The 14,151-nt window shown below is 28.8% G+C and overlaps 4 protein-coding genes across 4 annotated transcripts; 2 read left to right on the forward strand and 2 right to left on the reverse strand.

Moving 5' to 3' along the window:
* Positions 1 to 236: 236 nt before the first annotated feature.
* On the reverse strand, positions 237 to 3,178 carry LOC130673669 (vesicle-associated membrane protein 7). Its single transcript, XM_057478791.1, has 5 exons — positions 2,944 to 3,178; positions 2,523 to 2,734; positions 1,602 to 1,739; positions 652 to 810; positions 237 to 455 (listed from the first exon to the last, which is right to left on the reverse strand). The coding sequence occupies exons 2-5, from the start codon at positions 2,724 to 2,726 to the stop codon at positions 294 to 296; spliced, it is 663 nt and encodes a 220-aa protein (XP_057334774.1). The 5' UTR covers positions 2,727 to 2,734; positions 2,944 to 3,178; the 3' UTR covers positions 237 to 293.
* Positions 3,179 to 4,020: 842 nt separating this feature from the next.
* Positions 4,021 to 6,079, forward strand: LOC130673670 (mitochondrial amidoxime-reducing component 1-like). Its single transcript, XM_057478792.1, has 4 exons — positions 4,021 to 4,436; positions 4,688 to 5,268; positions 5,332 to 5,609; positions 5,669 to 6,079. Exons 1-4 carry the CDS (start codon positions 4,433 to 4,435, stop codon positions 5,829 to 5,831), a joined length of 1,026 nt encoding a protein of 341 aa, XP_057334775.1. The 5' UTR covers positions 4,021 to 4,432; the 3' UTR covers positions 5,832 to 6,079.
* An 812-nt stretch (positions 6,080 to 6,891) lies between these two features.
* On the forward strand, positions 6,892 to 10,027 carry LOC130673672 (mitochondrial amidoxime reducing component 2-like). Its single transcript, XM_057478794.1, has 4 exons — positions 6,892 to 7,118; positions 7,410 to 7,987; positions 8,368 to 8,645; positions 8,712 to 10,027. The coding sequence occupies exons 1-4, from the start codon at positions 7,115 to 7,117 to the stop codon at positions 8,872 to 8,874; spliced, it is 1,023 nt and encodes a 340-aa protein (XP_057334777.1). The 5' UTR covers positions 6,892 to 7,114; the 3' UTR covers positions 8,875 to 10,027.
* Positions 9,404 to 12,999, reverse strand: LOC130673671 (uncharacterized). Its single transcript, XM_057478793.1, has 6 exons — positions 12,798 to 12,999; positions 10,673 to 10,851; positions 10,344 to 10,594; positions 10,033 to 10,274; positions 9,846 to 9,948; positions 9,404 to 9,689 (listed from the first exon to the last, which is right to left on the reverse strand). The coding sequence occupies exons 1-6, from the start codon at positions 12,934 to 12,936 to the stop codon at positions 9,404 to 9,406; spliced, it is 1,200 nt and encodes a 399-aa protein (XP_057334776.1). The 5' UTR covers positions 12,937 to 12,999.
* Positions 13,000 to 14,151: the final 1,152 nt, after the last annotated feature.

Raw genomic sequence — 14,151 nt, forward strand, 5'->3', positions numbered from 1 at the left:
CATAATTAATATTTAATATCAACTATAATAATATAACAATCAAAATGATAAGTTTATAATAATATCGTACAGTAAAAAATTAAGGTGGTTATATATATATAAATATATGTTACCTACATAATGTGCTTTATGATTACATTTATATACATATATTATATTTCTATTTGTTCATTTATTTTCACTCCATTACTCTTTTTAACTTTACAATAATACAGAAATATATTTATGTATATATATATATTTTTTTTTTTTTAGTTTAACTTTTTCTTTTTTGAAAACGGCGATGAATTTTTTTAGTTTCCGACGCATTTTTGCCAGGCCAGACCCCCGCAGAACATTGAAACGATGAAATAAATAACGACAATCAAAATAGCGGCAATTATCACATAAATTTTGACATTTTTCCAAAATAGCGAACGTGCTAAATTTCTGCTTGTCTTTCGAAATGTCACAGACTAAAAAATATAAATAAATATTTAGTTATTTATTACTTTGTAAATCTTGAGTTTTTTCATTAGATTTAGTCATAGTCTTTCTCATTTACATCTAGACTTTAAATTTTTTTACGAACTGATTAGAAAATATGAACGTTAACAATTAATTTTTTAAATTTGAAAGAAAAAATGTAGAATATTAATAGTAAATACTTACATTGTTAGTTAAATTTTCAGTCTTATTAACGAGTAATTCCAAGCGTTCGCCTCTCATAGCCACGTTATCAATATTTCTAACCATTATATCTTTCAGTTCGTCTAATTCACCATGAACTTTTGATAGTGTGTCGATATCCTTCGATTCACTATAATGTTTCTAAAAATATAAATATTATTTAATTAATAAAAAATCAAACGTTGAATATTTAAATTATGGTATTCTATATTTATAAAAAAAAGGTCGGGCTAAATAGTAAACCCAAAAATATCTTTTATAAATCTCGAGTAAGATAAAAAACCCAGAACCCGATCAGGGAACTAGTACCCGATCACTCATGTATTTGTATATCAGTATTTACTAAATTTTACTAAATATATCTATACAAATACACGAGCGATCGGGTGCTAGTTTCCTGATCGGGTACTGGGTCTCTTACTTTGATTTTATTTTTTATTTTTTGTCTGAGGTAAGAGACCCAGTACCTGATCAGGGAACTAGTACCCAATCACTCATATATTTGTATATCTATATTTACTAAATTTTAATAAATGTAGATATACAAATACATAGAGTGATAGGGCACTAGGTTTTTTATCGTACTAAAGTTTCTAGGAAAAGTAAAAATTTCTATTTTATCACTTATATATGTCAAGTATAGAATTTTTTTTAAATAAATTTAATTAATGATCGTTATTAATAGTAACTTTTAACATGAGTGTGAATGTAGCAGACATCAGACAAATTTAAAATTATTAATTAATAAAGTAAATAATAAATAAAATTGAATTTAAAAAAAATGCGCATTTAAAAAATTTTGAAATTAGTAAGTGCATTTTTTAAAAATTTAATTTGATTAATTATTTACTCTGTTTATTTATAATTTTAAATTTGTCTGATGTCCGCTACATTCACACTCGTACTTATAAAAGATGAAGACAATTATTTACCATTTCATTAGTCAGTACACGTGAAAATTCAGGATTCATCGAATAAGCAATAGCACTATGTACACCAGGGCCATAAGCTGCTAGAAATCTTCGTTTTATTTCATTTAGAAATAAAAATGCTCTCGATCTTTGAAAATCCTATAAAAATAATTATCAATAAGTAATTATTTAGGTTTTTAAATTTTGATCTGAGAATAAAATAATACGGATAAAAATAAACGAGTGCCTCTAACTGTGAATTTAATAATACTAATAAATTAATAATTATTCAATTCTATTTCCAATTTTTTAGCCAATAGACGTGTTATAAAATATAATCAAAATCAAAATTTCAAAATTCGTACTTTTGAAATCATGTTATAATTATTTAAAAATTTAACAAAATTATTGTTGACTATCATTATTTATGGCATTTGTTGTCAACCGGTATTTTGTCTTCAGACAAAAATCGCGACTCTTCAACTAAGAGAGTGAAACAGGTAATTTTCAAATGAACCGTTTTCTCAGATAAAGACCCAAATCGAAATAAAATATTTCATTCGATGCGTAAAGTTATTAATTATCGAATGAAATGCTTCTGGTTCGGAAATTTAAGTATATATCTGAAAACGCCCTGGTGAAAATTTTGCGGACTTTTGGCCGAAAAAGTCTTTAGAACTGTGAAAAAGTTTTTAGAACTCTAGAACTGAGTTTTTCAGACAGAAGTCCGAAAAATTTTCACCAGGGCGGCTCGTTTCAAATTTCCATTTGCTAATGTGAGTGCAACAAGGACCATTTCGTTTTTTCACACGTGTGTAAGAAAGAGAATAGATAGCAACTTCTCTCAATTCAAATAAAACTAATACATAATTATACGTTTCATTTAATGAAAATGAATTATTATAATTTTTATTTAAAAAATAATAAAATAAAAATACTTACGTCATCTGTAATACACATATAAATAATTCTATCCTCGCAAATGTAATGAAATAAATATGGTCCTTGTGAATATGTTAGTTTGTCATTATGTGGTGGTATTTTGGGTAATATTTTATCGATAACTTCTTCAAAATTACCAGTACAAGTTGCATATTTAGCTAATATTGTTGGTCCACGTGAAATAACACTGTATAAAATAGGCATGACTACTCCTAAAAAAAAAATATCAGTAAATAGAAACAATTATTACTATTTGTGTAACCTAATAATCAAAATATTGACACACGAGTATGAATAAAAATTCAAATAATTTATTGTTTAGATTTTTAAAAAAAATATCGCAGATGTCAACTTGTCATCAAATGAATTAGTAACAGAAAGCAATGATAAATGAATAATGACAGTGTTTTAAATGACTCACCGATTTACGACGTACAATAATTGCAATACTGTTTAATTTAATAATTAATTATTTGTCTGCTTTGTTTATTATTTTTTTTCTACTTGTTTTATTTAAATTATTTCTATACAAGTGAGTTGATAAGAAATTTGAGAGAAGAGAGGCAGAGATTTAGTTTAATTAGATAATTAATAATTCCTGATAATTTAGATATACGGTGACTGACATTTAAGAATCGACAAACGTCAAAACACTGAAAATTATCAGCTGATTTTTTTTTTTCAATCTTTTATTTTATATAAAACGCTATCGTGGTTGGAATGTGTAGTATTTTACTTTGGCGGGAAAATTTAAATTTTGTTCGTCAGGTTTAAAAGTTTATTTTATTAAATTTATCATCGATATATTTTTTAGATTAAAAAAATAAAATTATATTTATTCAAATTTCGCAGATCTAATTAACGAATTGAAATTGATATGTTAATAAATTAAAAATTACTTTATATATAAATTTATTTACTGGAAGCTAAAAATTCTTTTATCGGTTTAGAAATTAATTTTTTTTCGCTTGAAGTATCGAAAATAATTAATTCTCTCTGATTTAATTAATTAATTTATAATAATAGTAATTAATGAACCTCGTAACGATCAATTATTTATTATTATCCATCAACATTATAAATTATTCACGCAAATTTTTCGCCTCAATGAAAATAAAATTTTTATTTTTCTAGTAAAAGTTATTTATCAACTAAAATATTACAATTAAAAATAATTCAAAGATATCAGTAATTAAATACATAACTAATTAACAAATATTAAGTTATTAAAAATTTTAACAATTAAAATTCCATCTATAAAAAAATCTTAATTAAAATAAATAAAAAAAATCTTGATAATTTATCAATGAATAATTCAATTTTTTAATAGAGTAATTAAAATTTATATATTTATAAATTTATAAAGTTTAATTTACTTTTTTTTAATAAGAGTTTGAAGGGTAATAATTAAACTACAAATTAATTTATCAATTAATTATCTCTAATTCAATAATTATCATTTTCATTTCAATAAATCTCTCATACATTTACAGTTAATGTGCACATATTATTTATGGATCACATATATTAGTATACCAACAATCAAACGCGATAGTAAATGTTGCATGGATCGATAACGGTATCTTTCGTGTTTAAGATGCGCCATGCGTGATTCCTTTCCATGCTGTAGTACTACACGTACTCGCTAAAATATACATATATATATGGTATGAATATAATAGTATAGAGCAGTACATCGAGTATATCATAGACTAAATTTTAACACCATATATATCGTCCCAGTCGTGTGCCGGCAGCCAAACGATCATTATCACGATTCAAAATATCAAATCTGCCATTTTTTTTCTGTGTTATCAGTTAATTAAAAAAAAAAAAATACAAATTATCGTGTACAAATTTTATGTAATCTTAAGTAATTTACTTTTAAGTGACTACAATACTAATTAAATATGGGTAAGTAGTAAATTTTTATTATTAATATTATTTTTATAATTACTTATGTTTTAATTATTGGAGTAATTTTTATTTTTAATTGATTATTCAATTAAATATTTAAATTATTTGTGAGATAATATTTCAAATTTATAACTTATGGACAGAAAATTTTCACTTAAAAATTAATAATTTTTTTTGAATTAATAAGTAGTAAAAAAAATTAATTATTCTTATAAATATTTTATTAATGAATAATTTAATTAAAACAGATAGAACACGACTGAGCTACATAACAGCCTTAGCAATAGGAACAACAACTTTAGTGATGTTTGCCTGGTGGTGGTGGCGACAGAGAAAAAATTACAAATTACCCAGCAAGTGGCGTAAAGTCGGCGAGCTGAGCAACATCTTTGTGTTCCCAGTTAAATCATTAGGCTGCATACGTGAGACAGCAATCGAATGCACCCAATTGGGATGTAAATCCGGATGGCTGCGCGATCGCACACTTATGGTAATAGATTTGTCTGGTAAATTTGTAACGGGCCGGCAAATACCGCGGATGGTCCAAGTGACCCCAAGTGTAGCGGGTTCAGTCTTGACCCTCCGTGCACCAGGAATGATGACCATTAGCACGGATCTAGCTCAGATTGGAAGCAAAAGCTTTAAAGCATCGGTATGGAATCAGTCAGTTCCTGCTTGCGATTGCGGTGAAGAAGTTGCCCGCTGGCTGTCCCGCTTTCTTCTTCAAGAGGACACTGGCCTCAGGCTGGTCTACTATCCACTTGATGGACCGTATCGCGATGTTAGAAAGCAAAATCGAGGATTTCCTCTCACGGAAAATGCCGATGTCGTATGTTCATTTTTTTTCTTTTCATTTTATTTAATTATCTTCATATTTTTTTTTTTTTAATAGGGTGCATATCCAGATGCAACAGCTTATACATTAATGAATGAAGCCTCAATAAACGATTTGAATACTCGTATAGAAGATCCAGTAACTCCGTTACAATTTAGGCCAAATTTTGTAGTAAAAGGTGCCGAGCCTCTTGAAGAAGATTCTTGGGATTGGATTAAAATTGGCGGAGTTTTATTTCGCAATGTCAAACCTTGTACCAGATGTATATTTACAACTGTTGATCCAGATTTAGGTGTTAAACATCCTAAAATGGAACCATTTAAAACATTAAGAAAGTATGTCATATATTATAATAATTATTTAAATAACGCTAATGACAAATAATAACTAACAGATACAGACAAATGGAAGATCCGTTTTTACGTACTTTGACGGGAGATGTTCCTGTCATGGGTGTTCATATGGGACTAAAGGGGCCAAACGGTGTCGTAAGAATTGGAGACCCAGTTTATGTAGGAGTCGCTGAAGAAGATAATCCTCCAGTGTCACCTCCATAGCTAAGACGTTGGGACTCGTGCGAGTGCATCTGTCCCAATTTGCCACATTCGCCTCACAAATCTGGCAGTTAATTGTAAATTATTACTATAACTATAACTTTATTTTTAATAATAACAATAATTACTTTAATTAACTGTAATTCAAAACGAGTGAATATGTAATTTTTTATGTGGTTTAAAAAAATATTTATATATTTTTATAAAGTTTACAAGTACAAACTTTGTAATAAAAAAACAATTTTTTTTTTTAAATATCAAATAATTTATTCATTTTAACGTCTTCGCTATACTTTATTTTGTGCTGTTTAATATTGGCATTAAAATGTTAATATTTATCTTCGGATTTAATGTCGAGTGTTTTATTTATTTATCAAATATATTTATATTTTTTATATGTAAATTATCAGCAACTAACTCGTGTTCACACAACTCATATTTTTTTTTTTTTTTTTTTTTTTTTTCAAAAAATGTATTATTGCTGATAATGTGTTTTTTTTCCACTGCTTACTTTTTTTTATATCGATAATTATTTTATCTCAAAAGTTCGTTATTAAAAATATCTTACTGTGAAAAAAATGGGCCGTTCCAAAAGAATAACAAAAATTTTTTAAAATAAATTTTTTAAAAGTTTGTTGAAAATTTCATGATACTGAAGTTAGCAGACGTCTAATAATTTTTTGATTTTTTTTTAGACGATAAACCAGAAGAAAAAAAATATTTGAAAAAATTGCACCTGTAGTTTTTTAAATTTTCTACATGTGCATATTTTTAGTTTTTTTTTTTCTTCAAATTTAATTGTTAAAAAAAAATCCAAAAATTTTTAATTGTCTGCTAACCAGGATCATAAAATTTCGACCGATCAAAAACACTCCGTGTTCTGCCTCTTAAAATAATTTTAAAAAAATATTATCGCGGTTTCAATTTGCCCTGTCTCCTGTAGAAGTTTATATAAATATATACATTTTATCTACAATTTACTTATACTAAGTTGTATACTAAGCGTTTGAACTTAACGGAGAATTTATAAATGACCTTGAAAATTAATGATCAAGGTGATATAGTAAATGTTGCGTAGATTGACGAGTTTATTTCATATTGTAAATATTAACATACTTTATAGTGTGTATCAGTGGTATATTACTACGGTTTGCCTGCAGTCAAACAACGATGTAGCATAATTTCCTTGTGCGCGATATTGTATAGTGATAACAGTTTATTTAAATTAAATAAATAACAAATTTTTATATATTTGTATTCATGTGAGCAAATTAAAAGTTATCACAATGGGTAAGTACTATTTTTTAATAAATAATTACGGTAATGTTTTTAATTTCTGAGCAATAGTACAAATTTATTACGGAAAGTTTTAGTTTTTCAAACAAATATATACATATATATAGCATTAATAATCTTATCAATCGGTTGATTAGATATTTTATGTATCAATAATTCAATTTAAAAAGAGTCTAAAAAAAATTGCTCTGCATTATGAAGATTAGTATCAATTGATATGAAAACATTTACTGAAACTGTTTTACCATCAATTAATAACGGAAGCAAAACATTTTTTTCAAATAGATCGAATACGGCCGAGTTATGTGACAGCATTGGCGATAGGAGTAACGGCTTTAACATTCACATGGTGGCGATGGCGTAATGGAAAATATGAAAAATTGCCGAACAAGTGGCGTAAAGTCGGTGAATTGAGTGACATCTTTGTTTTCCCCGTGAAATCCTTCGGTTACATAAAGGAGACAGAAGTTGAGTGCACTCAATTGGGATGCAAAAAAGGCTGGTTACGTGATCGTACACTGATGGTGATACAATCAGACGGTAGATTTATTACTGCACGAAAATATCCTCAAATGGTCCTAGTGACTCCTAGTATAGAAGGGTCAGTTTTGACTTTGAGTGCACCTGGAATGATTGATATAAGCATTGATCTGGCTTACGTAGAAAAAAAAATGCTCAAAGTTGTAATCTGGGGTCAGTCTACTCCAGCTTCTGATTGTGGAGATGAAGTCGCTCGTTGGATATCTCGATTTATGGTTAAAGAAGACACTGGCTTTAGACTAGTGTACTATCCACTTGAAAAACCGTCTCGTGATGGGAGAAAACACAATAAGGGATTCCCGTTGGTGGAAAATTCACACATCGTATGTTAATTAGTACAATTTAAAGTTACAGTCGAACTCCATTAACTCGGATTCCATTATCTCGGAACTTCCCCTCAATCTTGACCCCCACTACGAGCTACGCTGTCTCCCACCCGATACTATACATTTGTATTTTCTGTCTATATTTATCTATACATCATTTATGTAGATGTAAGAGCGCATGCGTTGTAGTTTCTTTTTAAGGAAGAAGGGGCATCCTTTAACTCGGAAATTCGAATAAATTTCCGCTCCTCCGTAAGCTTACCGTCCGAGTTAATGGAGTTTGACTTTAATTACGAAGAACTAGTTGACTATTGATAATCAATGATTTGAAAATGATGTTTTCAATATTTTTTAGAGATGTAATTATTTATTTATAGGGCGCGTTTCCAGATGAAACATCTTTTTCACTAATGAACAAAGCGTCGGTAGATGATTTGAACAATCGACTAGAAAAGCCGGTTACTGCTTTAAATTTTCGGCTCAATTTTCTTGTAGAAGGGGCTAAACCTCTTGAAGAAGACACTTGGGAATGGGTTAAAATTGGAGATGTAATTTTTCGTAATATAAGACCTTGCACTAGATGTGTGCATACAACTATTGATCCAAACGAGGGTGTCAAGCATCCTAAAATGGAACCATTGGTTACTTTACGAGAGTACGTGATCTATTTTTTTAAACTGTAAGATTTCCGTGTGAAATACATTAGCAAGTTTATTTTTAGGTACAGAAAAGTTCAAGATCCCGCTTTACGTCGTTTCACTGGAGATAGTCCAGTGATGGGCATTCATCTGGGATTAAAAGGACCAAATGGTACTGTCAAAGTTGGAGATCCTATTTATGTTAATGTCTCTGAGAAAGATGATGTGCAGTCAACACATGTGTAACCAGAAATTTGGGACTGATAGGGTAGAATCGTAATATAGTTAATACTTAATGGAATTTTTACATGTGATTATATTTTATTCTGCATCAATATATTACTTGTTCTATTGAACATTAAATGATTATTCCCATTTCCAATTTTTCAAAGCCAGAAATTATTCATAAGTTCGATAATCTCGAACATATCAACCGATACCGTAGATTGGTTCAGGCAAACCAGTAATTATTTCTTGTAAATTAATATACACAGTAATAATTATAACCCAAAAATTATTCTTGTGTAATCGAATACTAACATTTGATTCAAAATCTTAATTTTCAAATAGATGACTGAAAACTGTCCAATCGGGGTGAAAAATTACGTCAAATAATGAACAAAATAATGCAATTTGAAAATATTTTTATTACATTTTCCAGTAAATTGGGAAAATCACCAATTTCAATTTGGCAAATATTGCTATTTCTCATACATCAAATCATTTTAATTAGCGGAACATCGTTACCATTGAAATAAATGTTAATAAAAAATTATTATTCTTTTGTGAAAATCTTAAGAGCCAGATATCCTCCATAACCAGGAAAACCGCGATAATACCAACCGATTCCGTGAATAGGTTGAGGTGAATTTTGATCGGTAACGACTTCCTGTAAATCGACAAATGGAACAATATGTTGCTTATTATCAGAACTCTCTTTGGTTAAATCGAAAAGTATCTTATATTCGCAAGATGTACTGCGTTCGTAATTATCATTTCCTATTAAAGCTGTGGATGGCAGAAGATCTATAGTAGGACGGAACAAGTCGAATATACTAGAACTGAATAATAAAATAATTGTAGCACTGACTACAATACAAATTTTTAACAAAAAATAATTTTTTATAACAAGTACAATAATTTATATAAATATATATATATTTTTAAAAATCAGCTATCATTTCAAAGGTTCAACATTTGAATAATAATATAATTACCTTGCACGGCATCGAGTTTCTTTTAAAATTTCGGGTTCATTTTTATTAATATTACCGTCGTCATCAACATATCGTCCGCGCAATGAATCACCTAACTTAACACCTGTTTGATGACATAAGAAATCTAATTATTTGAAACTGTTAACAAAATAAATATTATCCATAAAAACTAAAATTGAAAACTTACCTGTGACAACTGCATTTTCTGATAAAGTAAGATCCTCTAGTGCGATTGGCAAGTGGGACAACAATCTGGTTTCAACATAATACAATTTGAAACGCTTCACAACTTTCTGTTTTAAGCTACAAGTATTTGAAGTTGTCCACTTGAGAGTTACTGGATCAATTCGTCCTTGTGATAATATTCCTTGTTGGAGTTCAAGGTATATTATGTTACCGTGTCTTTTAAATCTAGCACCAGTTGCAACACTATCAAACAATATTTTTATAATGTATAAAGTTAATTTTTTATTCTAATAACTAAACAATAAAACTCACTATCCATTATCAACTGAAACGGGATCAAAACAAATGGAATTAAGTAATTTACCACGCTCGTTTCCAGGATTTGAAATATCGTTTCGTTCACATAAGCACTTGCAAATGTTACCAGTGTGTTGTAGTATATTTTTATAACGTTCTGTATTTTTGCTACTTGTACGAAAACAAAAAGAAACATCGGAAACAACACATTGAGTAGTAAATGAGTTTATGTAGTCCGCTTCGGCTTTTTTCCGTTCTTCAGTTTCCTTATTTATTTGTGCATAGTTTAATTATAATAATTGTTTCTCGTGTTGATAATATTTTAGATTTATGTTTTAACTTACTCTTTCTAACCGGCAGGAGAAAAATGATCCAACACATTGGTTAGGGTAAGGTAAATTTTGTGCACTCTTTTGACCTATCGAGTCAATTGCATTACATTTGCCCGTAGAATATTTAGCACTATTCAACAACTCTTCATTGATACTTATTTCATACATGTGATTGAATTGAGCGAAATTGGCTAAAAAAATTAATGCAAATATTTCGGTCACATAACATTTGAAAACATAACTATTTCGTACTCATAAAATTAAATAGTATATTGTGTGACAAGGGATGAAACAAAATAATTTTAGACTAGGATGAGGTTGGCTGCCCGAGCCGCAGGCGAAATCGTGTCTTATCCTGAGTCACACACTATATATTTCATGATTTTCTTGCATCGGAACTTCGAGATTCAGTGTCAGCAGCCAGTAAGAAATAAGTTAATTTCAAGCCGATGATGCGGGGAACTGTTAGAGAATGAGACATATGTGATTTACAATCACTTATTAAATAGTCAATGAGACAAAAATATTATTTTCACCCATTTTTTATTAATTTTATTTGGTTGAAGTAATATGTAAACAAATAAGAGTAATAAGGCTGCAAATGAACATTAAATATAACTGACGCTGGGAAGAAACACGCATGTTTCTGCCCGCTGCGAAGGTATTTATGAAGTACGAATCCGTTAGCAGTTGTTTGCATCAGCATTGGCTTGAAATTAGCTTGTTTCAACGGGCTGTAGAGACACTGAAACTTCAAGTTTCGATGCTGCTATCATGAAAACGTTTTTTTAACTTCTCGCTAAGAAAATTTAAAATTTAAAAAAAAAAGGGGAAGTTAGTGATTTCGGTCAGATTTTCGAAAACCGGGTTTTCAACAGATCTTGACGTTTAGAGGTCCTAGAAATCGATTTTGACTATTTTCAAGAGGATGCCCGAGTGTATGTATGTGTTTACGTACACGGAAAGAATTTTCGTATGAATATTGCCATGTTATTTATTCTAAAAATTACTCTAAATCGAGTAATCTTGGGCCATTACGACTTCTTACTTTCGAATTACGAAATTTTACTCTTCCAGCGAGTAAAAATCAATCAGATTAATTTTTACTCACAATTACGAGTAAAAATTACACCTAGCGGCTGTCTAAATAAATTCTCTCTAATTCAATTTTTACTCGTAGGTTATGATAAAAAGTTGATGATTCAATTTATAAAATTTATATTGAATTATAATAAAAATTACAATTAATAGGCTGACATTTTCATAAAAAATCATCTAATTGCTTTAGAAAATGACTTAAAATAAATATTTTGAAAAATAATAAAAAAAAAATTACTCTTATTGTGTTGAAAAAGAAAAGATACAAATTTTGTTTTAATTTTAAAATAAATATTAAGTTATAGAGAGATACAAAGATCGTCTTTTTTTCCAAGCCTACGTTTGTGTGCGTAACATATGTAAGTTGTCGCGAGCAAAATAAAAGACATTTAATTGAAGCCGATATTAACCGAAGATTAACGGAGACTACTGAAATACTACTCTGCAGTTTAGAGTAAAAATTACTTCCATAGATAAGAAAATTTATTTGAGTTATAGGCAGTTTTTCATCAAAAAGTTAATGAGTTTAAATGAATGGTATATTGGGAAGTAAAAATTAATCGCATGGTGTTAAAATTAATAGATTAAGATGAGATATTCACAATAATCGATTAAATGTAAGACTTTTAAAAAATTACTCAGTAGTAAAGTAATACATGGTCTAGCATCGTTAAAATTTAAACAAAAAACATTAAATTTGAAACAAAAAAATACCAATTTTTTGCAACGGCCCAGGATTACTCGAAATTACAGAGTAATTTTTATCAACAATTTCTTTCCGTATACGTACGTATGGTTTTTACATCTGTATGTAAATAATCTATAACTTTTGAATGGATTAACCGATTTGGCTTTTCAAGATGGCGTTTGAAACGGCTCATTAATTCTATCGATTTCTGAGAAATAAAGCAAACTCGCATTAGGGCAATTGCATAAATTCTAAAAAAATTTTACTGTAAGTATGTGGTTACACGTTAAAAATCATGGAAATATTCTAATTGATTGATTAAATAAATACAATATATTTTTAAAAATTTACCTTCCGCTCCATTTTCACGCCATTCTCGTGGATCACTTTTCTGAATGGGAACTAATTTTGAGATTACCGATGATACATTTAAGTTTATAATAGCTACAAGCATCCATATTGTAATGCTGGATGTATAGAAATAATTCATTTTAATATTTTTTTAGTAAATTAAATTTACTGTCGAAAAGCAATTGAATCTACTGTGCTCAGTTAAACATTAAGTGAGCTCTAATAATGTCGATCGACGGTCGATAGGTTTTATAGCTTCATTTTATCACTTCTTTAAACATAATCTTTTACACCAATGACGCATTATAGTCATTATATTCAAATATGTCATATTAATGTTGTAGCTAATGTTGCAACATGAAAAAATATATGAATTAAATCATAATTATGAATCCAAATATAAATGTCACCATTTCAAAATCTCGAAACGAATTTTTTTTTAATTCAGGGAGGGGGAATGTCTTCGAGAGAAATACGAGCCGACGGACTTATAACGCAGATCGACTGTATGATGGTTAACTTCTGTGATCGCGTTGATTGCCACTTTAACCGTCTCAATCAGTTAATTCGTTAGAGAGATCTCGGTAAAGAAATAAATGGTAAAAAACATTTTTTTTTCGAAAACAATGGCCTACAAAAGTATTTTCGAGCTTAAGGAGCTCGAAACAGCGGGAAGATTTGGGGCCCTCAGGGTCGACCCATAGACAGATTTTTTTTATTGTATTCAAAGTTTATAAATTTAATGGAAATTTTTGGTATACATAAAAACGATAAAATTTATGAATTTCAGATAAATATTATTGGTTTAACCTTGTCGAGTTTTTATTATTTATCACGTTTTATTCATTAGAGATAAAAATGAATAATCAGAATATAAAACATTTACAGAAACACACATACACAAGGATTCATTTTATTTTATATTTTACTTTTACGAAGTTTTCTATTGTCCCAAAAATAAATAGGTTTGATTTTTTCTACAATACACAATTCACAACAATATGATTGTTGTGTCTTTTAATTAATTTATATTATATTTGCTTGGTAACTTTCGGCTGTGAAATTTTTATGCTTTTGAAAAAAATGTCTTGCTAGTAATATCAGTATAACTTTTAAAAATCGAGTTCGTAGATGTCTACGTTTTGAAGACATAAAAAATTATTCTAACTATATCTGACCATATTTTATTGACTGAAACCATAACAGATATTTATAATTATTTAACATCAACATTTATTGTGCAATGTAAGTTGAGCAATGATTAATTATTCTCATTTCTAAATTCTCAAAGCCAAAATTCCTCCAGATTCAGGATAAGTTCTGTAGTACCAATTGATTCCGCGAATCGGTTCAG

This window comes from Microplitis mediator, chromosome 8 (genome assembly GCF_029852145.1).
Source record: "Microplitis mediator isolate UGA2020A chromosome 8, iyMicMedi2.1, whole genome shotgun sequence".
Classification (NCBI taxonomy): domain Eukaryota; kingdom Metazoa; phylum Arthropoda; class Insecta; order Hymenoptera; family Braconidae; genus Microplitis; species Microplitis mediator.